Source organism: Periophthalmus magnuspinnatus, chromosome 20, assembly GCF_009829125.3.
Source record: "Periophthalmus magnuspinnatus isolate fPerMag1 chromosome 20, fPerMag1.2.pri, whole genome shotgun sequence".
Taxonomy (NCBI): domain Eukaryota; kingdom Metazoa; phylum Chordata; class Actinopteri; order Gobiiformes; family Gobiidae; genus Periophthalmus; species Periophthalmus magnuspinnatus.
This window is the reverse complement of record NC_047145.1, coordinates 20397565-20423478: the sequence shown is the minus strand read 5'-3', so window position 1 is coordinate 20423478 and position 25914 is coordinate 20397565. Positions and strand designations below refer to the sequence as shown.

Sequence of the window (25914 nt, the reverse complement as noted above, 5' to 3'; positions counted from 1 at the left end):
GTTTTTATTCACGAACGTAGAAATACCGTCTCATATTTCCATACCTGAATAAGCAGCTTTGACTTGATGATCAGAGGGTCTATGTATAGATAAAAACATGCACACATAGGCTCTTTACCGCGACTCTCCAAAGACACACGCAAGCTTAGTTTACCTTGAGACCGACAGAAAAAGGGAGAGCAGCCGAGCAAAACTGAAGAGGGCAACGGGGACCGGGGGATGTGCAGAGAAAACGCTGGAAATAGACAGGAAGAGGTAAACAGGGATTGAGCAAGAAAAGGAGGGAATTGAGGGGCAATCAACAGCGGCGGAAAGTGGGACAAGATATAAATGACAAAAGGAGGAGAGGGAGCGAGAGGGAGGGCTGCAGGTAGCACAAAACGGTGTGGGCTCTTCAGTCGAAAAAGAGGTCTTAAAGGAGACATTTACTGCACTTTAACGAGCTTTTAACAAGTGGTGGAGTACTGTACTTAAGTAGAATTATTAGGTATCTGTACGTTACTTAAGTACATTTTACAGTGGATGAGTTATACGTTTGAGAGCAGTGTCTGTACTTTCTACTCCACTACATTTGTGAACAAGACTGCATAGTAAAAAGTCCTTTTCATATGATTTGAGGGGTTATTTTTACCGTGTTCGTGGAAACTTAAGGCTTTGAGTTCAAGCTTCCGCAAATAAATACCCAAAATTCATAAGAAAAATGAAGAAATTGATTCGTATTGGTACTGTTAACCAAAATACGTCTCATTTTATATCAATATTACTACATTTAACACTTTAACAAACAGGTACTTTAATACTTAAGTTGATTTTTTCATGTGATACTTTTACTTTTTTACTTTTTTCCTCTGTATTTGTACTTTTTTAGTAACAAAACCGAGTACTTCTCCCACTACGGCTTTAAACCCTGGTCTTTCCTTACCTTTGTCTTACACATGTTTAAATAATCCTGTATCGTCCTGTGTTTTGAGGCTTTAGTGATGAGAAAATGTCTGTTCTCACCTACCACATATCTCTGCCCATTGCTGTCAAGGATGTAAAGTAAAAAAAAAAAAATCACATGTGGCTATTTATAAAAAAAAATAAAAATTAAAAAAATGAAATGCCACTATGATGAGGCAGGACACGCCCCAGAGAGTCAGTCCTGCGGTTTTGATCTGGCACTCAGTCTGTCTCGTTCTATTATTAAGGCGTTTTAGATCAATATTGTGGTTTGTAATGTAAAATAAAGTTCTATGAGTCTTATAGTCAGTGGTGGAAGAAGTACTTAAGTAAAAGTACAGATACTGGAGCAAAACAATACTCAAGTAAAAGTATCACATGAAAAGATCGACTTAGGCAAGGCAAGATTTATTTGTATACCATAATTTGTACATAAGGTAATTCAAAGTACTTTATAAAAAAAGACATTAAAAATCACAATACAACAAATCAAAACATAAACAATCACAAATAATCATCATAAAATTGACATTAAAGGAGAAAAGTGCAGAATACTTAAGTAAAAGTATTAAAGTACCTGTTTAAAAATGTATTTAAATAGTAAAAAGTAAAAGTATTTCACAAAGATTTTTAGATATTATAAAGCCTCAAATGTAGTGATTTTGATAAAGTTTGTGCAGAATTTTGTTCAACAGTTCAAAAATGTAGCGTAGTAGAAAGTAGAGACACCTGCTCTCAAATGTGGTGAAGTAAAAGTAAAAAGTATGCTATTTAAAGTACGCTTAAGTAAAGTACAGAGACCAAATATTTTGACTTAAATACAGTACTTTACAACTTTTACTTTGTTAAATTCAACCACTGCTTATCTTTCATTTTAAGTATCAGAAAAAAAATCTTATATACTGTAAGTTTTGGACTATAAGCCGCTACTTTTTCTCACGCTTTGAACCCTGTGGTCTATACAACGGTGCGGCTAATTTATAGATTTTTACTGGCTAACAGCCGCCGGGGGGCGCTCTCTAGCAGTAAACACAAAAATGAGACAGGCGTGGAGAAAGATTACACTGGTTTTGATTTTGAACTGTCATTTTACGCATTATGCACACACAGTTATCACGGAAAACACACGAAAAAATACAAACGATGCAGCGTCAAAGAAGGAAATAGAGACACTGCACATAAGTTTGGCAACAAAGAAGGAAATAGAGACACTGCACACACGTTTGGCATCAAAGAAGGAAATAGAGCCGCTGCACATAAGTTTGGCAACAAAGAAGGAAATAGAGCCGCTGCACATAAGCTTAGCATTATAGAACTGATGGTGCGACGTTGGAGGCGGCAGCGGGAAAAACTTAGTCAATGTAAAAACACGACAAAAGTTTTATTTTCTAAACCTGCAAGTATGTTTGTCCCGTGTTGATGTCGTGTTGGTGTAATTAAAACTCAAAAAACCTTCTTGTACCGTCTTTCTGCGTAAATATCTCATTTTACATCATATTTTTAACATGCGGCTTATATTCACGTGCGGCTTATGTGTGTAGAAAGTGTATTTTCTTTTCAAATTTAGCTGGTGCGGCTTATATTGAGGTCCGAAATTTACGGTATGTCTTCTGTATTATCACATGCATTCATTTGAGCTGAGGACGTGGCTCGGTCAGAGAGAAAGAGCCAGAGAGACGCAAACTTTTGGGAGTTCAGCTCAAACTTATATGAAAAGTTAGAATGTGTTTTTACTCAAATTCTCTCTGCTCTGTTCTGACCCTGACTTTAACCCTGAAGGTACAGATAGTGATTTACCTGCTAATTCCCTCAGCCCTTTTGACTTCTTAATAGATCAGGGTGTTCTATTTGGTAACACAGGCTTCATTCACACGCGCTCACTCTTTCTGCCATAATTATAGTTGTAAGTTGTAGAATTGATAGTTTAACTTTAACCTTTAAACGAGCAAAGCACTATGAATACGAGAGATGTTAGTCATTTTAAAACAGAGAGTTAAATAGTTGTTATTATTCTGAATGTAGAACAAAAGTCTATTCCACATGTGGTTAGAGGCTTTAACCAGTTTAAGACTAGACTGAAAACGCACCTCTCCTCCCTGGCATTTAATACTACTACAAACTACAGACAGGATATGATGGTGTTTTATTGTATTCCTTTATTATTAGTCCATCTATGCTTTTACTTTTTGTCTTTTGTTCAGTAGAAATGAGCAATTCCAGGGCTAAAATCATCCACATGAATCTTGTGAAGGTGTGTGGACTTTAAAAACACAGTGGAGCACTTCCTGTATCACTACATGACATCACAAGGTGGAACAGAGTGTTTGAATATGCAGGGTTTGTGTGTTAAACATGCGCGAATGAAACAAAACACAACTCGAGGTCTATTTGTGACGAGGAAACGGCAATAGAACATCAGAAAATAGCCTAATATGAGTCGTTTTTACTGATTTAAGTGATGCATTTGTGATAAATAATACCAAAAAAATCTTGACTCTATCTCTCTCCTCGCAGTGGGATGGCGTGGGCCCATTTCCAGACACTCCTGAGCCCCCCAAAGGAGTCCAGATGCTTTGGCACCCCACCATCGTCAAGCCCTACCTCACCTTACTGTCTGAGTGCTCTAATCCTGACACGCTGGAGGGAGCGGCCGGAGCGCTGCAAAACCTGGCCGCGGGAAGCTGGAAGGTACAGTTCAACGGCCCACTTTACCCTGATGACTCCTTATTTCACCTTTTTAAACTTTGGGAGGAGAATACTGCAATATTTAATGGTGTTACATAATTGTTCTACCTCTGAAGGGCATTTAGAGTTTCAGTTAAGTTTATATTAGGACAAGATACATTTTGCCAGTCCTCCTATTATATTTAATATGACTTTTTGTTTGACCTTCTACCATAACGGTTCACTGGGCACATTTCCTCTTTAAAAGCGTTAGAGGTTATGGATCTGTTTTATAAAAGTGGTGATGGAAATTCATTAGCTGCATTAGAACTGACATGATTGAGTTATGGTTCCAATGTATGTGACAAAAATATTCAAACTATTTCAGAACTAATTTTAAACCAAGAAAAAAATAGGTCTATGTAAAGTAGTCAAGTAGGATTAAGAGGGAAGAGGCCCCCGGGGAAGACCCAGGACGCACTGGAGGGACTGTGTGTCTCAGCTGGCCTGGGAATGTCTTGGAGGAGCTGGAGGAAGTGTCTGGGGTGGGGGAAGTGTGAGAGACCCTGAGTGTTATCCTAGCGACCTGGCCCTGGATAAGCAGACAAAGAAGAATGGATAGGATTAAGAAACTACTACTACTTCAGGACTAGAAATTGAACCAGGACAGAATCCAGACTAGGGATGGGACGATATTAAAATTTAGACTCATGATTATTCTGACCAAAATAATTGCAATTAACGATATTATCATGATAATTATTAAACCAAGGCAGTATAATGTGTAAAAAGTGGCCTAGACAACCCAAAATGTCTTAGGAGGTTATAAATTTTCAGATTAATTCATGATTGTTGTAAAACCATGTGCTGCTGCTAGCAAACTGTGCAAAATGCTGTTCCGCTAGCCCTAACCTGGCAATAATAAAGTTGACGCAAACACAGATTAATACAAATCCAGACTAACACAAACTACATTCAGTATTTAATTTCTCATGGTATGTTACTTACGCTGGATATTTTCGGCTCAACTTTGTCAAACGATGCAGGATGTTTGTCTCGTAAATGTTCGTGTAAGTTGCTGGTGTTTGCCCTCAAAGCCGTATCTTTTTTTTCTGCGGCTCTGCAGATTTGTGGCTCATCTTGTTGGTCTTGTTTTTCAAATCCACAATAATTCGGCATATCAGACATCACCTTCTTGAATGGAGCATATGAATGAGATCCACTGCCCACGAGCCATGTGGTGACTGAGGTGAAGAACCATCCTCAATTCACAAAACGAACATAAGCAAAACAAGTGTCAGTGCCATAACAGAGCGCCCCTTGTGGACAAACACCAGAACTGACTAAACATTGTATTAAACCCAGAAACATGAGGCAGTCTGGTGCTGTAAAGGTGATTATAATCGTGTGGGATGTTCACGATTATTAAAAAATGCTAGAAACGATTAATTGCGGACCTTTTTTATTGCGATTAATGACATCATCGTACATCGTTACATCCCTAATCCAGACTAAACCAGTTCTAAAGTAGGTAGACGCATATATTCACACTGTAAACCCACGTGAAATAGTCTTGAAACTTAACCAATGCGTGACCTATAACAAAATTATTCCTACTACCCAGCAGTTTGTTGTTGTACATAGACAAAACAGAGAAAAAAATCATCATGCCAGCTTTGAAAAGTTCTGAAATGGCAATTCTCTGCTCAGTGTTTCTGTGGAAGCTAATATTGTTCAGTAAGAATACAATTACTGTAATAATGTTCAGGCCCAAAGCTCTGGCACCCCGGGGAGTATAGCCAGTGTTCGACAGCAGCTGACGAATGGAAGCAGCTCCATGGCAATAATGTATGAGTCATGGAGTCATATTGGAATTATAGAAAGCAGTGTTAGCCTTAAGGTCGGTGCATATGGAGGTGAGGATTGTAACTGTTTTAGACTTGCAATGACCTTCAAATAATACAACTGTGCCAGGAAATGGGCTGCAAATCCAAAGGCAGTTTTCCCCTGGAGTTGCAAAAGAACTGTATCATGGCTTGGTACATTTGTAGACAGAGATGGAAGAGGAGGCTACAGAAAAACAATGAGAAAGGAGATAATATGTAGGGCAGGTGGTCTTCAGGAAATCACTTTTCTATTTTTGGGCTTGCTCCACTTGTGTGTGTGTGTGTGTGTTTTGTTGTGTCTGGGTTGGACAGGCTCTCCCTCCCTCCTGGCTCTGAGCGCAGGCTGCTGCTGCTGCTGCTAACAGTCTCTGTAGAGGAGGATGTGTTGGCGTATATTTGGCACGGCCCCTTCTCTGCCTGCTAAGCTTTTGGCCAGCAAATATGATCTTTTCACTTTGGGGATAAATTATTTGCTGAAATGAATAAATACGGAGGAGAGTTCTGGTCTATTTTGCAGTTTAGTGAATTCACCTTTACGCTGTTCGCTCCTCCAAAGAAATACTTCACTACGGATTCGGAACAACAGTATGCCTTCATAATAACTCAACTTTAATTGGCCTTAATTGGTGGTTTTCAGATAGATCGAATGTGATGATGTCAAACTCCCAAATGGGGGACAAGAACCAGACGTCACTGTTCATTATATTGTAGTTTCTTAAATAAATAGGTGACTAGACCCTAAAACGTGCCATATTTCATGTAAAATCTATATTTCAGCAATATTCATTTTAGCTGCCTCCCCGTCTGTATTAAATAACACTGGACTATACGAAAGCAAAGTATATGATGAAGCGTATAAGCCCTCCAGGTGTGAAATATGTCCAAAACAGTCAGACTATAACTGCTGGATCAACACGGTTTGAAAGCCAATATTTCCCTGCAAACCAAGCAGCTTCCAGGCCAATTTTGGACATATTTCACACCTGGATGTCTGCACTTATAAACATCTCATACTTGAATTGACTTTGGCTGAGATTGCTTTGTAACTGCAAGAAGGAAGGATGCTTCACCACCCATCGACATCGCTGTTTGGATTCTCAATCAACAACTTAAGCCCTGAAGAAACTTGTTGATCCAGCTGTTATAGTCTGACTGTTTTGGAGACAATGAACAAGTACTCTATAAAAGAGGATTCAGGCTTAGTAACTGCGTATTTAATACCCCAACTCCTAACTCTAACCCTTTACTTAAGTAGGGCTAGTTACAAAACCTTGACTCATTTCTAATAAATGATTTGTTCATGATGAATTCAGTATTTTTCACGCTTTATTAAGGCTGTAAATAGTGCAGTTGTTATTATTTCGTGGAACCAAATCTTCTTCAACCAGTTTGTTTAAACCCGATTAGTACAAGTACGAGTATTTCAAACCTACAAACACTTTAAGACAGAAACTGGTTCACCCAAAGGACAAAATCCCGAGCCTAAACAAAATAAATGTGGGCTGCTCCGTTCAGTGTAGTGAAGAGAGCAGTGAGCGTTAAACTGGAGAAACTAAGCAGCCACTTCATAAGAGAATGTGCGAACAGCGTCACAAGAGCAGCTCAGGACCACAGTCTGATGTACATCTCCATCTCAAAGACACTCACCACTCCTTTGAAGATAATGAAGTTCAGATCTGAGCCAGAGAAAAGAAATGGTTTGAGAAGAGAGTTAAAGAAGCTATTTTTTGTTAGGAAAGACAATACTTCCTTGAACAGGAATGGAGCCTGAGACATAATCTCTCACCGATCTACAACTCTATCCTCAGCCCCAAAACAAACAGGAACAACGACAACAATAAGCGGCGATTACAGATTGAATAGGGTCGTTAAGACAGATATAAGACAGTGTACACCAGCAGTCTGACTTGAACTGAGGAAGCGGCTTGTATGAACAGAGAAACGTCTTCACTCCTACAACGATTTGTCCAGTTGACAGATTTAAATTCCGTCTTTGCTTTAATACACCAACCCACTCTCAAGGTGCAAACTCAAAATACGCACAACAGCTAAAATCCTCCAGTCAAGGTCGTCCTGACCCAGCCAAACTCAAAATGTGGAGACGGGACCCCCAGACAATAAAAAAGTGCACCTTAACCTTAAGATGTTGCCAGTTCTTCCGCTCCATCCTTGAACCATTCTGGATAAACTCCCGATTGTAAAAGAGGAATCCCTTTTAGAGAGGCTTCGGCTGACTCGTTTTGCCATGACAATTTGGCAACGTTCCTCAAATTCCTCCTAACAAATCTGCCTTGAGAAGAAAATATTCAGTTGTTGCAGAAAATATATTCCACTTATCTGTAATTCGTAGGCCTGTCTGTGATTGTAAATGAAACCTTTCTCATATCAACTACACTGATCAATGTTTTTTCTGCCCCTAGTGGTCAGTGTATATCAGAGCGGCTGTTCGTAAAGAAAAAGGCCTGCCCATCCTGGTGGAGTTACTGAGGATAGACAACGATAAAGTGGTTTGTGCTGTGGCCACGGCTCTCCGAAACATGGCTCTGGACATCAGGAACAAAGAGCTCATTGGTAAGTACTGATTTTAAAATATTACACCAGGTTACACGGTTACACATACAGGAAATCCAGATCACCTGTTAATTACAACATGATTTAATTTAAATTCAGTTATTTTTATCAAGTCCAAAATCACAGCAGCAGTCGCTTGTGAGGGCTGAACGAGATCATTGATTTAACCAACAGAAAGTGAGAAAATCCGACAGTGAAACAGATATTGGTCAATCACAGACGGATTAACTAACATTCATAGAAAATAAGCAAATGGAGAACGTTCCCACAGCGCCCCCTGTCCTTAGACCCTCTTCGTGCAGGAAAAACTCACAAATAAACTGTCCCCTAAATCAGGACCAAACCAGGACTAAACTAGGAGCAAAACCAGGACTACACCAAGTCTAAATTAGGACTAAATCAGGATTAAACAGGACTAAACTAGGACTAAACCAGTACCAAACCAAGTCTAAACCAGGATCAAACCAGGACTAAAACAGGACTAAACTAGGAGTAAACGAGGACCAAACCTGGTCTAAACCAAGTCAAAACTAGCACTAAACCAAGACTAAATCAGGACTAAACTAGGACTAAATTAGAACTAAACCAACACTTAACGAGGACTAAACCAGGACTAAACCAGCATTAAACCAGGACTAAATCAGAACTAAACCAGGACTAAACCAGGACTAAACCAGGACTAAACCAGGACTAAACCAGGACTAAACCAGGACTAAACCAAGACAAACCAGGACTAAATCAGAACTAAACCAGGATAAAACCAGGACTAAATCAGAACTAAACCAGGACTAAACCAGGACTAAATCAGAACTAAACCAGGACTAAACCAGGACTAAACCAGGACTAAACCAGCATTAAACCAGGACTAAATCAGAACTAAACCAGGACTAAACCAGGACTAAACCAAGACTAAACCAGAACTAAACCAGGACTAAACCAAGACAAACCAGGACTAAACCAGGACTAAATCAGAACTAAACCAGGATAAAACCAGGACTAAATCAGAACTAAACCAGGACTAAACCAGGACTAAACCAAGACAAACCAGGACTAAACTAGGACTAAATCAGAACTAAACCAACACTTAACGAGGACTAAACCAGCATTAAACCAGGACTAAATCAGAACTAAACCAGGAGTAAACCAGGACTAAATCAAGACAAACCAGGACTAAACTAGGACTAAATCAGAACTAAACCAAGATGAAATGAAGACTAAACTAGGACTAAACTAGGACTAAACCAGGACAGATAAAGTTCAAGATAGAGTCCACTCAAGACTAAGGCACACGGGGCTCATCCAGGACAAGGCAAAGGTGCAGCCTCATGACTGAAGGTGAGAAGCCGGGTCCAAGGAACACGATCAGGGCAAAGTTCAAGATATGAGTTCAAATAGATTAGGGTCAGGATTCAGGTCAAGTTTAGACAAGTGGCGACTATGGTTAAGGTTTGGATCAGTCTCCAGGAAACAAACGTGAGCCATTGAAAGAAGCGTAAAAACTCAACATGTGTACATCTATCTGTAGTAACGAATTAACATATATTTTATCACACAAGCAACATTTTTATTACGTCTATGCGGCAGATAGAAACGTTTTAAGTGTTAATTGAGAGGTCAAACCATAGTAATTAGCCCGATAAACGCGAAGGATATGCGTTTAATCTACCATTATATTTCCGTGTATGTGTCTGCTGTATTTAAAGGTGTCATTTACAGAAGTCATTGGAGCTTGAATGGAGGAAATGAGTAGGTGTAGGAGTAGGCGATAAATGTGTCTAACATAATAGTGAAGAGGATACAAGTAAAGACATGAAAGGATTGCTTTGAGCATTAAGAGCCATTACTGGTCCTACTGAAGCAGCGTAATGACAAATAAGGCTTATAGACGTTAAAGCGCTGGCCTTGCTTTATTACGTACTTTTCTTTGTTTACGTCTATTGACTTTCTGGGCGATTTCTATTGGGTAGTGTCTTGATATTGACTGGTCCGTGGTATTGGCTTTCAGTATCTCGTATGTGATGAGGATCTTATAGTACTAGCGAGGTTGTAGTGTGTAGTAGAGTTATAGGTGGAGGTAAAGTAACTAACTATTCATTTCCATCCATCCATCCATCCATCCATCCATCCATTTTCTTCCGCTTATCCGGGGCCGGGTCGCGGGGGCAGCAGTCTAAGCAGGGACTCCCAGACTTCCCTCACCCCGGACACGTCCTCCAGCTCCTCCGGTGGGACCCCAAGGCGTTCCCAGGCCAGCCGAGAGACATAGTCCCTCCAGCGTGTCCTGGGTCTTCCCCGGGGCCTCCTCCCGGTGGGACATGCCCAGAACACCTCCCTAGGGAGGCGTCCAGGAGGCATCCTGAGCAGATGCCCGAGCCACCTCAGCTGGTTCCTCTCAACGTGTAGGAGCAGCGGCTCTACTCCGAGCTCCTCCCGTGTGACCGAGCTCCTCACCCTATCCCTAAGGGTGCGCCCGGCCACTCTGCGGAGGAAGCCCATTTCAGCCGCTTGTATCCGCGATCTTGTCCTTTCGGTCATTACCCAAAGCTCATGACCATAGGTGAGGGTAGGAACGTAGATTGACCGGTAAATCGAGAGCTTCGCCTTCCGGCTCAGCTCCTTCTTTACCACAACGGACCGATACAGCGACCGCATCACTGCAGACGCTGCACCGATCCGCCTGTCAATCTCACGCTCCATCCTTCCCTCACTCGTGAACAAGACCCCGAGATACTTGAACTCCTCCACTTGGGGCAGAGACTCACCACCCACCCGGAGAGAGCAAACCACCTTTTTCCGGTCGAGAACCATGGCCTCGGATTTGGAGGAGCTGATTCTCATCCCAGCCACTTCACACTCGGCTGCAAACCGCCCCAGTGCCTGCTGCAGGTCCTGGCTCGAAGAAGCCATCAGGACAACATCATCTGCAAACAGCAGAGATGAAATCCTGTGGTTCCCAAACCAGGCCCCCTCCGGCCCCTGACTGCGCCTAGAAATTCTGTCCATAAATATAATGAACAGAACCGGTGACAAAGGGCAGCCCTGGCGGAGTCCAACATGCACTGGGAACAGGTCTGACTTACTGCCGGCAATGCGAACACAGCTCCTGCTCCGGTCATACAGGGACCGGACAGCCCTTAGCAAAGAGCCCCGGACCCCATACTCCCAGAGCACCCCCCAAAGGACACCACGAGGGACACGGTCGAATGCCTTCTCCAGATCCACAAAACACATGTGGACTGGTTGGGCATACTCCCATGAGCCCTCGAGGACCCGATGGAGAGTATAGAGCTGGTCCAGTGTTCCACGACCAGGACGAAAACCACACTGCTCTTCCTGAATCCGAGGTTCGACTATCGGTCGGATTCTCCTCTCCAGCACCCTGGAATAGACCTTACCGGGAAGGCTGAGGAGTGTGATTCCCCTGTAATTGGAACACACCCTCCGGTCCCCCTTTTTATACAGAGGGACCACCACCCCGGTCTGCCATTCCACAGGTACTGTCCCCGACCGCCACGCGATGTTGCAGAGACGTGTCAGCCAAGACAGTCCCACAACATCCAGAGACTTGAGGTACTCAGGACGGATCTCATCCACCCCCGGAGCCTTGCCACCGAGGAGCTTGCCAACCACCTCAGTGACTTCAGCCAGGGTGATGGACGAGTCCGCCTCTGGGTCCCCAGTTTCTGCTTCCTCCTCGGAAGACGTGACAGTGGGATTGAGGAGATCCTCAAAGTATTCCTTCCACCGCCCGACAACATCCCCAGTCGAGGTCAGCAGCTCTCCACCCGCACTGTAAACAGTGTTGGTGAAGCACTGCTTTCCCCTCCTGAGGCGTCGGACAGTTTGCCAGAATCTCTTTGAGGCCGTCCGATAGTCCTCCTCCATGGCCTCCCCGAACTCTTCCCAACCCCGAGTTTTTGCCTCTGTGACTGCCCGAGCCGCGGCATGCTTGGCCTGCCGGTACTCATCAGCTGCCTGAGGAAATGAATAGCTGCTGAGGCAGCTATTCATTTCCTCAAATATTAAAGTTTCTGTTAAGTTTCTATTACACAAAATGGACTCGTGTGAGCGTTTAGCCATGTTCTAATGACGCTAGCGCAAAGAGCTTTACTCACCGCTTCTCCAGAGTTTACCTCATCTTTAGTCTTCATCACCACCTCGTTTTACTCCTCCCCGCTGCTTTCCGCACCTCCTCTTCATCCAACAAGCGCCCAGTTTGCCCTATTTAAACCCCCATCGCAGATGCATGGCCGCTTTCGTTCGTGCCACGCCCCACGTCTCCAGAACCCCCTTGGCTCTGCATAATCTCATCGTTTCTTCACTCCCTCAGTCTCACTTCGAATGTCACCTAACTGGCCACGCCCTTCATCGAAATGTTACATGTTCTAACGCTGTTACCTCCTCAAAAACATACCCGGAGTTGTGTTTTGCTTCATTCACACGTGTTTGAGTAACTCTTTATCATTAGTCTGTCTATACTAATCTATTAGTAGCTCATTAATTTGAAGGTTGGTGGTTTGAATCCCACTCTAGATGTAAAAACATAACTGGTTGAGTGCTCTGTTCCACTTTGTGATGTCGTGAAGCTTACTTTTTGTACCTTTAGTTCAGTAAAAATGGGCAATTCCAGGGCTAAAATCACCCAAATGATTCTAGTGAAGGTGTATGGAGTTTAAAAACACAGTGGAGCACTTCCTGTTTTACCACATGATGACATCACAAGGTGGAACAGACTGTTTTCTTGAGAGAATAACTAAGCTAAGCCTAAATACGCAGGGTGTAGTATCTCATGTCCATATCGTGGTTGTTAATATTCAACATTGATTTCTCTGCCCAAACTATTGCATTTGCATTTAAAGTTTTTATGATGTTTTTTTCCTCAAGATTTTGCCCATTTAGTCATAATTTAATCAGCTCTACTCTCTGACCTTTGCGGTGAGGAATCATGTTTTCCACTGCAAATCATTAAAATTGTCAGTAATTTATTTTCTATTCGAGACCAAAGCGTGAACATAACATCTGGTCATCTGAAATCATTTGCGAAAATATGAATCACGAACTGACTGTTATCTCTGACGGCTGTTAAAATATTTTGACATTTTAATGCACGCTGGGGTGAGATAGTTTTGTTTATACGTACGTCACGCGCTCTCAGGACTATTTTGACCATATAAAAGTGGATTAATTTTTGTGAATTTGTGTTACATCCCATTTATGTCCAATTTTAACTCCATGTTTATGTAATTTTTGGAGAAAAAAAAACATCTTTATCCAGTTTCAGGTTCTTAATTTAACATTTATAATAATAATTACAACATTGACTTATCGAGTCACACGGGAGGAGCTCGGGAGTAGAGTCGCTGCTCCTCCATGTCAAGAGGAGCAGCTGAGCTTGTGCGTCTGTTTTGGACGCTTCCTGGACGTCCCGGGAAAGATCCAGGACACATTGTAGGAACTATGTCTCTTGGCTGGCCTGGGAACGCCTTGGGGCCCCAACGGAGGAGCTGGAAGAAGTGTCTGGGGTGAGGGAAGTCTGGGAGAAGATGGATGGACTTATCATTCAGTACATGACAGATGGAACAGTTATTTTTGGGTGTCAGTATATATTGTAAGTACTTTTTCTTTATACTAGAAGAGAATTTTTTGTAGTTTTTTGAAGATTTGAGCAGTAACTTCTATAACTCTTTAATTGTTTCATTGCTCTATTGCAGCTCATATTCGTTAACAATACTGCACATATATTTTTTTTTTTCTAGGATAAATCCTGCATAATGGCTTTGAATATTATCATTTATCATCTACATTTTCCTCACCAATGTAACGTACTTCAAAGTTTGTTATCGTGACAGGTCTGTGTATTAGTGGATAGGCGTGGATGGAATTTTCAGGCTTTCTGGGAATAATTAAATTGGTAAAACATTTGAAATAGAACGGGAGATATCTTTTTTTCGCTGACAGTTGAGACAGGGGAGTTTAATTCTATCAAATCTGTGAAAAAGACAGAAGTGGCAGAGACTAGTGATAAATGACTACACTGAGAGACATGCTAATGGAAACGGTGACAAGTCAGTACTGAAGAACTTTAGCTATTTCAATTCCAAGTGTTTGTGTTTTTTTTTCTCAATTCATCCACTTATAACAACAAATAAGCCTGAAATTATATTAAGATGTTCCCGTCTTGGTTCTTGCTCTGAGAATTGTGCGACAAATCCAAAGAAAACCATCTTTTTCCGTGGCATAAGGTGCTTTGAAAGTGGTGCGAGTGTGTCAGAGGCTATTAGTGGTGGTAAGGATGGCACCAGCACCGCAGGGGAATTGAGAGATTGGAGATGAGGAAGTTGTTTTGCACACAATAACACAATCTATGTGACAGAAACGCACTATTATAAAGTCTAAGGACAGAAATGTTGCGATGGTTTAAGACGGTGTTGCTTATTCCTTTTGGACCTGGGTTTGTCTTTAGACCCAGTGAAGACCCAGTTTAGACCCAGTTTGGACCAAGTTTATGCTTTATTGTCTTGTTAAGGTTCATAGTTTTAGTTTGTGTTAACTCTAGCCACATCATTTTGCTGAACTAAAGAGTATTTATATCATATACATCTATTGTGGTGCAATAGGAAAAACATAATTCTTTTGAGTTCTGGTTTTGGCCTTTGTTGCTGAATTTCCTCATTCATTTTCCCCACAGATCCAAATATTAAAAGTCCTATATTACACAAAATGGATTCTTGTGAGCGTTTAGCTATGATATAATACTGGGTTTTAAATGAAATCACATTTTATAGTCCAATAATATTTATGTAATGAGCACAGCTAAATGAATTAAAATGTTAAAATGAAGATTTTAGTTGTAAAATGGTGAGTGACCTCGCTATAATTGTACAGTGTGGTCTATAAGTGCAGTCACTGTTCAGACTATACCACGCTTTAAGTGTAGTCACTGATAGAAATAATCAGGATTCATGTTTAATTTTTACAAGTTACCAGCTGTGAGCGTGACATCATATTTTAGAATCTGAAAATCATGGTTTTCCATTGCGAGACAGGGTCAGAACATACACATGTCTGCTGTACTGCTTCATGTGTTTTTCTCTCAGTCCTTGTGCGTTTCTCTGTTTCCTTTGTCCATCCTTTCCCTTTGAATCAAAGCCATGTAGCCGTGTGTTCTTATATTCCAATCTGTCTGTTTAATGTGATTATGTGGCATGTTTATGTGACTGAGGAAGCTCATCTGTCAATGTTTTTTGTGTCGTCCCTGATTTCACCCCCTTTATATGTTTTCATTTACATAATGCACTGTACGCCCGTGTACAAAGAAATGAGTCTTATTCAGCTGCACACACTCTGTCAGAGTGAATCCTCCACATTTACTTAAAACTGGCAATTTGACACACATGAATTAGGAGATATACTCTTGAATGCCAAATAGAACGCGCTTTTTGCTTTGTCCTATTTTTTTGTATTCTTTTTCAATTTTGAAGCCATTTAGCACATTCTCCATAAACAGGCCTAGCTTGAAGCCAAATTGAAACTAAAGAAAGTGTCTAATGGGAAAATAAATGAATGCACACAAATCTGCATAAGATGGAGAAAATCTATTCAATGTTTTGTTGAATGAGGCTTGTTCCATCTGTTTAATATAATTGACTGTCAGAACCGTCAAATGCATTTTTTATTCAAATAGCAAATTGATTTTTAAAGTGAAATACTGTATGAGTGGTTTCAGTAAGAGTGCAATGTACTGTAGCATCACTGTATTAAGACAATTATCTCTCTTTCAGATGGTAAAAAGGCAAGACACATTATAAATGAATCAGACTTGCCATGCATTTTGCACTAGCAAGCATTTAATCTCCATTACTGACATCAAGGAAGAATACATATTTTACTTCGACATGTCAACTCTTTTCTTTTTCTCTTTGTCTCCCTTGGATACAGTTTCAGACATGAGCTCACCTCCGTCTCTCACATGCCTCTCCTCGCTCTCTCTCTCTCTTTTTTGTGTCTCGTGCTGATGACATCACCGTTGGGGGAGCGTTACTTTGGAAACGGCTCTAGTGCACCATAGGGATGTCACTAATTGTGCCGCTTCTGAATGTGTGAAACTGCGTTAGTAAAGTGTGGGGGATGCAAATGTACATAATTTTATTTTATTTTTTAATCATTGTAGCAGTTTTGTTTCATGGCGTCCGACCTTGTCCCATCCCTGCATACAGGAATTATTCGTTTATCAGGAGATTTTGCTGTAAAAATTGTCTCTTTCTTTCTCCTCCCTGTACTTCCTGCTCTCAAATCACAGACTTCTGTATAAAGAAGTGGACTGAGTGAGTGTGACGTCACCCACAGCATTCAGCTTCAGTCAAATGAAGCTCGTCGAGGCTAGAGCAGTTATAGCGGCGAATTTAGAGCCGAGTTTCATATTAGCAATGCCGTATCATAGCAACCAAAGAGCCAATCCAGAGCGAGGCTAATGAAAGTAATGGCACTTCCCGCTCGCACCAATAGTTTAGCAGGGAGCGGGCGATTAGCAACACTGTCAATCAAAGCTGGCGCCTGATTTGTCTGTTATTAATGTTCATATCTTGATTTACGGACATAAAAGCGAAATAAAAATACCAGGATCATGTAGAGCGGGTTAATACGAACATTTTAAGACCAAAATGACGAGTCTGACAGCAGCAGTTACACAGAGGGACCACGGTTTTTCAATAGAAAGTGAATTGGAGCCAAAGTCACTTCCTATTCCGTTAGCTATGTCCATTTATATATACAGTCTATGGCTCAAATATTATTTTTTACACTGTAGATGTATTGTATATTCGCAGATATCACCCGAATCTGCAGTATCCGTGTGTTTACAATGTGTTCAGTTTGACACAAATCCACACGAAACATTGTCATATTTGTGGCAGTATTTTCTGAAATGTTGGTGTCGCTTTTGGGAGAAATCGCTTGTGTGAGAGGGCAGGGTATGTATTTTGTCACTGCACTGGTTTTGTCCCTCACATGCTCCATTCTCAGCTCCAGTGCCAGACAGGGAGCATGACAGGCAGAATAACAGCGAGAGAAAGCAATACAAAAAATACACTGGGACTACCATTCCGTCACAATGTTTTACCGTCTTTCTAAGCGGTGCTTTTGTAACAGCTTTTTGAACGGTTCATAGTAACGGAGCATAACATTATGACCATGTGAAATCCATGTTACAGAAGTATTATGTTAACAGTAGGGCTGCACTATGTTTTGCAGTTGAATACTACTGTTATATAATGTATTTTATTCTATTTTATTCTCCTATTTTACTGTTTTAGTATGATTTTAACTTGTTTTAATTTGATTTTACTGGAAAGCACTTTGGTCACCTTGAGTGTTGTAAAGTGCTCTATAAATAAATGTTGATTGATTGATTGATTGATATAGACTACAGTGGCCCCTCGTAGTTAGCTTTATTTTTTACAGTTATTCTATTTCTTTTGCAGCTGTAAAACCCCTCACCGCACACTTTATACACTTTCGCAGACAAATAATAATTCTTAAATAATTCTGTTGAAGCATAGTTGAAAAGCAATGTCTGACTTTCATTGGTTAAATTTCATAGAATTTTTATTTATTATTATTTTTGTCATGTTCAAGTTATTTCTGTGACCATTGTGAGTTTATCTTTCACTAACCCACAGGTACCAGCAATTTCGTCCACGTGTGTGTACATATAAATTTCAATGTACAGGGGTCCCTCTTTTATCGCGGGGGTTACGTTCTAAAAATAACCCAGAATAGGCGAAATCCGCAATTTGTTTTTACAATTATTCTCTATGTTTTTGTCTGTAAAACCCCTCACCACACACTTTATACACTTTTCTCACACAGGCGTTAACATTTTCTCACATTTCTCTCTCGTTTAAACTCTCTCAAAGTCCAAACCTTCGTAGGCGTCTTTGTCGGTGCAGAACGTTTCATCGACATTGTGGGTTTTGTCGGGGAGAAAACAAATCGCAAACATACAGCACTTCAGAGTCACACTCTGATCCAACGTTTATGTAAATTTGTCCGAACACATTCTGTACTGGACAGGAGACACGGCACGGAGGAGACTGATGGACAATGGTCTACAGTCCAACGGCCAATCAGGACGCACAACACAATGGTCTACAGTCCAACGGCCAATCAGGACGCAGGACACAATGCACGCTCATACTCTGAAAACAAAAGATGAACCGCGATATAGCAAGTGACAACTGTATTCTCTTTCCCTCTGAGAGAAGTGATTTCCAAACGTCCCTCTTTCAAATTTTCAGAGTAAATCTTGAGACTTTGCCCTATATCGCCTTCCAACACAAGTTTTGTTCTCTAAACTTCAAACTTCAAGACCCAATTTCCACAAGACGAGAGACGAGGCCGGCCTTGGGGAACGCCTCGGGGTCCCACTGGAGGAAGTGTCTGGGGTGAGGAGGGAAGTCTGGGAGTCCCTGCTTTTAGACTGCTGCCCCCTTTGACCCAGCCCCAGATAAAAGGAACAAAACGGCTGGATGGAGACACAAGATTGGATCCACGAGAATGAGACAAGACTTTAAACATCATTTGGAATAAGTGAACTGTGTTCTCCAGTTCACAATTTTGGCCTCACCGTTGTTTTTTTTTCTATTTTATGTAATATTTTGTTGTCATTTTAACACCACTAGAGGCACAGACACCAGCACATAACCATTTTGGTCCAACGTAAATATAAAAAGATGATTTTCCTCATGCGTGCACGGTCTTATAGCTGTTTTCTCTCGTGAAATCTAGCAACACCAGATCTCATTCCAACCCTATTACGTTTACTGTTTTATGTTTGCATTTTTCCAGACAGGAATTACTCATTTATCCACAGATTTCACTGTAAAAATGCCGCGTCTTTTTCTCCTCCCTGTCACTCACTAACACCACACGCAGACGCATACACAAAATGACAGTTTGACACTCCAATTTATTATATCGATGTCTAATGTCTTCAGTTTATCCTCTTTATCTGCCTGCAGCCCTGCCTCCATTTCGTTGTGTTTTGAACTTATTTCTTGGAGTTGTTTGTGTCCATTGGGGCTGATAAATGTTCTTATAATTGTTGCACAAATGTGAGTATTAGCCTTCCCTTTAAACACACCATAATCCCGTGCACATTAGTATGCTGCACATTTTATTGTTTCAATTATAGCTCAAGAAAAAATAAGTCAATTTGTTGTCTTTAAAAATGTTTTTCCTCTTAAGTGACTGGCATTACTGAAGCGGAACAATATTTGGAGACATTACTTTGTGTTATTTGGTGCATGGTTCATTTCGCACAACAAAAAATACGACTATTAGGAGAAACATTTAAGCCTTTTTTCAAGCTTTAACTTGTTTTGAAATTAGCGCCCCCTAGCAATGTTAATGTGTATTACAAAGTGCATGGGAGGCAAGAAGAAACCAGCATAATTTCAAGCCTGTATAAAAACAGATTATTTATATTTATACATTAATATATTTATTATTTATGCTCTTCCGATCATATGACCAGAGAATGTTGATGGCCCCTTCTAATGTTTTTGAGGTTATGTGATAAAAATAAAGAATTTCTATTGGATTTAGGTACAGCAGCTCAGTGTTTGTCCACTGATCTGAAGTTTGGCAGCTCGAATCCCACTCGAATCCTGCTCACATCCCGCGCACATCCCTCTCGAATCCCACTCGAATCCCGCTCAAAACCCTGTTCACATCCCGCTAGAATCCCTCTCACATCCCGCTCACAACCCGCTCGAATCCTGCTCGAATCCTGCTCGAATCCCGCTCGCATCCCGCTCACATCCCGCTCACATCACGCTCGAATCCCACTCGAATCCCGCTCGTATCCTGCTTGCATCCCTCTCGAATCCCGCTCGAATCCCGGTCTCAACATAAACATCATTGGCAGAGCAGACAGATCCACTGACCCACAGGTTGGCAGTGCGATTTCAGCTCCCACACATGAACGCTGTTGTTGTTGTGTCCTTGTGTAAGACACTTACCCCACCTCTCCCCCAGTGTCCGCGTGTATGAATGTGTATGTGAAAGGGTGAGTAGTGCCTTGAAGCACTGTATAAAATTGTGACCATTTAGCATTTTAGCATTTTAGCGCCCCCTGTCAGTGTTGCTATGTATTTGCAGAAAATGAGTAAACCATCCAAGAGCTATAGATCCACAGTAATAGATACAGATACTGATTTATGTTGGCAATCTTGTATTGTTTTATTCTAATCTAGACACAAACAGATCAAGATAAATGCCACTCCTGAACACTGGAACCGCTGTATTAAAACGCTGTTGTATCTTTGATGAATCACATGACCAGAGTTTACAGCCCCAGAGGGAAACGCTGTTAACGGTGTAATAACCACCTTTTATTATCACCCAGAGACTGTCGCATAAAGAAGTGGACTAAGCGAGTCTGACGTCACACACAGCGTTCGGCTCCAGTCAAACGAAGCTCATTGAGGCTAGAGCAGTTATAGCGGACAATTTGGAGCTAAGTTGCGTATTAAAATTGAGAAAAAAAGGAGAGGCTTTTGAAGGTAACGCTAAGCAGTGCTGTCAATCAAACCTTAGGGGAAAGAAGGCGACTGATTTGTCTGTTATTTATGTTCAGATCTTGATTTACGGAAACAATCGCAAAATAAAAACACCAGGATCATGTAGAGCAGGTTAATACGAACATTTAAGACCAAAATGACGAGTCTGAGCAACAGTTACAGATAAAGAAGCAACAGTTTTCCAATATAAAGTGAACTGGAGATAGAGTCAATTGAGCCGGAAGTGCACACATGCTCACTTCCTGTTTGGAACGTAGCAGCTAGCAGGTTAGCTATGTCCGTTTCTATATAGAGTCTAGGATTATCACATAACAACACAACTCGACTCATCACACCACCTGGACTTCCCCCCACATCTGACTGTGAGACAATTACCTCCCATTTGAGTTCACTAACAGTCCCGTCTCCGTCAGTAAACAATCAAATCACTCCATTGTTGAGGGTAATTGGATCTCTTTAAATCAAATCAGCCATTATGGTCGTGATGAAGCACGGCCTTTCGATGGGAGGAAGGGGCATGAGGGAATGCAGCCCACATTACTGCCTCTACCTCCCAGCTGGAGAGAGCGGTACTGGAGCTGTGGTCTAATAGGTGTTTATTAGACTATATCAGGCAACCAAAGAGCTTGTTTATCAGCTCCCAGACATGTCCAGGTGAAATCCACACTTTAATAAAAGAGGAGATGTCCATATATGCCCAGCACAATAAATACTGTCTTATTGTTCTGTGTTTGAGAGATGGAGCAGTAGTCTTTGGGCGTCAGGAGATGTCATGGGGACTTTTTCTTTGTACTTGAAAAAAAAGTGAGATTTGAGGTATAAAGAGTTGAATAAATAACTTGTACGACTTGTTACACATACTACTACTACTATACGAAAAGAAAAAAATCAATTTTGTCAACTGGACGTAACGTTTTTTGAGTGAAAACGTTTTGTTGGTTTTTGGATGAGCAGCAAAACATTTCACTCAAAGTTGACAGATTTTAATTGTTCTTTTACTATGGCTCATACCTGGACGACTGAGGGATTACACAGACACTACTACAACTACTACTAACTACTAAAGCACATGTGTCAAACTCAAGGCCCGTGGGCCAAATGCGGCCCGCCACGTCATTTTATGTGGCCCGCAACAAAGTAAATTAAAGGTATGACTGTCTTAAAATGTCAGTTTATCATTAGATACACTGTTAACCAGCCATTTTTTTCATGTCTATGCAAATCCATATGCAATATTTGTAACTTGAATAAGTAATAAATATAGAAACGGTTAATTAACAAGATTAAAACGTAGTGAAATTTATCTTACAGTTACATCTGGCCCTTTGAGAGCACCTCAGTCACACAGGAGGAGCTTGGACTAGAGTCACTGCTTCTCCATGTCGAAAAGAGCCTGTTGAGATTGCTTGGGCATTTGTTTTGGTGCCTTCTGGACGTCTCCTTAGGGAGGTGTTTCAGGTATGTCCCAACGGGAGGAGGCCCCAGGGGAGACCCAAGACACACTGGAGGGACTGTGTCTCTTGGCTGACCTGGGAACGCCTTGGGGTCCCACCAGAGGAGCAGAAAGAAGTATCTAGGGTGAGGAACGTCTGGGAGTCCCAACTTAGACTGCTGCCCCTGCGATCTAGACCTGGATAAACTAAAGAAAATAGAGGGATGAATGGGTTATTGTGTCAGTGGCGTACATTTAATAAAATATTATCATTCATATTATGTTTTTTAAGCAGTATAGCATCTACGTCCATACTCTTGGGCTGGATATTGCTGTAGCTGAAGCATTTTGAAGCAGGTGTCATGAAGAACTGACCCAAACTTTGTGCCCATTCTACCTTCTACCAGTGTTTTAGTCCAAGTCCTTACCGCACCGACGGCTTTAATGTCTTATTTTAACAGCCTTTACTACCATGTGGAGGATGTTTGCGCAGCTGTTCAAATTATAGTGTGTCTTTTGAAAATTTATAGAGGATTTAAAAGACAAACAGTGCGGGGGACTGCGGGACATCATATTAGCAGAAAACAGATAAAACTGTCGTCAGTGTGTCTTGACTTACTCACTGACATTCGCACTTTTCAGTCTTATATAAGTGCTCAGAAACCTTTTATTATTCATGAAGTGTTTTACATTGCGCCGTTTCAGAATGAAGATATTATTACTGTGGTATTTGATCTGAATATAGCGGTAAATGTATAGGTAAAATCGAGGTAAATTAACAGTCATTATCCAAAGGTTGTGTATTCTTAAAGCTCACAATTGTCAGTTTTGTGCAATATAGGACCTTTAAGTCATGTTATAATGCTGCTGCTTGATCAAAAACATACCTGTAGTTGCATTTTGTTTCATTCACACATGTCTAAGTAAATCTTTATTAGTTTGTTTACATCTCCAAAGCTCAAAACGCTCTGTTGCACTTTGTGATGTCATGAAGCAATAGTTTTCAAATTAACAGCTCCTTTTACATTTAGTTCAGTAAAGATACGCAATTCCAAGGCTGCAAATTATCCAAATGATTCTAGTGAAGGTGTACGGAGTTTAAAAAAACACAGTTCTTGAAAAACGCACTTCCTGTATTACCACCTGATGACATCACAAGGTGGATCAGAGTGTTTTCAGTTTGAGAGAAGAAGCCTAAATATGCAGGTTTGTGCGTTAAACATGTGTGAATGAAACAAAACACAACTCCAGGTCTGTTTTTGATGAGGAAACAACAGTTGAACAGATCAGAAAATAGCAAAAATATGAGCACTTTAACCAGTCTTTCATTTTGACACTTTTATTTACATGTACAGTATTGAGTAAAAAGACTGTATTGCATAAGATGTACTTAACGCAAGGACATTTTTTCATCCTAAAATGCTACTGGGGCAACTCAAAACACCTATTGTTTACAGTTTCCGTTCGTGCGCTAGGTTTATTGTGCTACTTAAAGTGTGCACTGTGCCTGAGTCCTATTTAGCATAGTCATTCAAGCCCCTAATGAGTGATTTCACACCTATTAGCATCCTGGCTAGCACTATTGTTTTCGTTAAAGCTGCTTCTTCAGTTCTGGTCAGATTACTGCTGGATACTGACTTATATCTGTCTGAAGGGAGGCGCTAGCTAGTTTTGTCCAGTTATTTTTTATTTTTTTTGCGATGGATCAAATCTGGACGACTGAGGAATTACACAGACATGAAGAGAACAGGTTTAAACGGAGGCGTAAGAGCCACTGAGGCGATCCCTGAATAGATAAGGAGGACACTGTGGTTCTTGATATGCACGAGGAGACCTGCATGTATAATTTAGAGATATGCTGACAGCAGTTTATCAATACATCTGTCTATAAGGAGGAAACGTTAATAGGATTACACACAGGTGGTGATGGCTTTATGGGTCTTCTCACTGATCTTTGGCGTTCCCGGATCCCCCCCCCCCAGGCCCAGTCCCTCAATCACACTTGCAGTCAATCAATAACCTGTCAGTCATAGGGGCACTAAATTATCAAGCCGTCGCTCACTAAATGAGGCGGAGCTTAATCTGTAAACAGTCACTCGTTCAGAAATTAGTCCGATCATTACGTGGAGCGAGCCGGAAGGTTGTATTATCAAGCGGGAAATCAGTCAGGAAATTAGCAAGATTCAAGTCACTCTGTCAAATCATAGTCGTTTTTTAGGGCTTAAGGGGTTAGTTTTACATCAGTTAAGGGCCAGTTTGTAGGAAAAAAGCTGAGAAAAGTACAAAAATACAGGAAGTAGTGGTGAATTTTAAAATGCGATGCCTCTACCTGTGCCACAGAAAATTCTATTCAACATACAGGGACAATTTATGCAAGGAAGGATTTTTCTGGCAGTTTAAACCTCTTATTTAACAAAATAAAGGTTTTGTCTTCTGTGTTTTACTATTTTAGCACTTTAACACTATGGTTGCTAGGTAACAGTTGGAATTTCCTCTACGTATGTTGTGCCGTGTTCATGTGCTCCTCGGAAATTTAGAGAAATGTTTTTCCGAGTTGAAAAATGCACATGGAATGTGTTTGATTTTAGCAGACGAGCCAAAATCAAACACATTTGAGCTTTGACTAAAAGTTACTACATTTACGGGTTAAGTGTTAGTTTTCCAGATCATAAACAGATCAGTGCAACCGCGCTGAACTTGGCCGCACAAAAATCCAGCTTGGTTTCAGGAACTACCAGTCTGTGTTCATCGCTGCCTGTCGTACAGTTTATCTGCGTTGTGTTGTGAACAAATGGCCAGTACATGGTCCGGTCCTTAGTAGTTTAATCTGTATGAATAACATAAATACTGCTCAAGAAACCACGGCTCAACACGAGGAACCTCTCTATACAAGGGTAACAAGTCACATTAGCATCATCATCATGTTAGCTTCTGTCACGACATGTGTAACAGTCTTCAGTGCTCAGAAACCAAAACATCAGCTCATAAATGTCCGAAGTGACATAAATATTGTGTACACTTAGGCATTCATTATATAATGAATAATTAAACAGAAATACACAATTTATAACGACAGAACTAAAGTCAGTGACCCGCCTCGTGCCCAACTCTCATCAACTGGCAACGTGCTCGAGCTGCCAGGGTCACTTATCACTACCAGTCACCACCAGAGGGCGCTGCTCAATTAACATACATGAGTCCAAATAAAAGTCATGACAAGTGGATTCAAATACTATTTAATCTCCGTTACATCAGCACAAGAAAGACCCAAGACCACAGCTGTTTAATTAATGCTTTTGTAATGTTAGCGAAAGTAAACAAATAACGTTTAGTTTTGAGAAGTCTGACAGCAACAACTCTGTCTGGTCAGCTCAGATAAACGCTGTTAATGAGCGGATTGAATGATTTTATTAATGATGACAGCCAGACTTTACAACATAGAAGCACATGAACGGAAACAAATCGGAACCGGGACAAAAATAAGTGCTTTTTTTCAAATTAAAATCCTAAATATACCTTTATTAACTGTGAAACTAGTGAAATGAGTACTCTAACCTCTAATAAACACTTAAAGCAGTAAGACAAAGCGAGTTTAGCCTCACTAGCCTGCGCGCACATAACATTGGTCCAATTAACTCCCCGCGCGGTCCCTATAGTAGAGAAAGTGTGTCAGACCTGCTGCTTCACGACTCTGATGTGTATTTGAGGGTTTAAATGGCCGTGTTTGCATAAGACTATCTAATAATCAGGTTGTCCCAGTGCTTATGCTTTATGGAGAGGATAACTGCCCTCCGACTGACCCGCCTCTGTGTACAATCTGCCCATTCCCAGTCACTCC

The 25914-nt window shown here is 41.0% G+C and overlaps 1 protein-coding gene across 1 annotated transcript in view; it reads left to right on the top strand.

Annotated features, from left to right (window-relative positions):
• The window catches only part of ctnnd2a (catenin (cadherin-associated protein), delta 2a), a 385529-nt gene that overhangs the window by 327336 nt on the left and 32279 nt on the right, over positions 1 to 25914 (top strand). Inside the window, exons 21-22 of the mRNA XM_033985946.2 lie at positions 3457 to 3630; positions 7913 to 8063. Coding sequence (XP_033841837.1) covers positions 3457 to 3630; positions 7913 to 8063 — 325 coding nt within the window. The remainder of the gene's footprint in view (positions 1 to 3456; positions 3631 to 7912; positions 8064 to 25914) is intronic.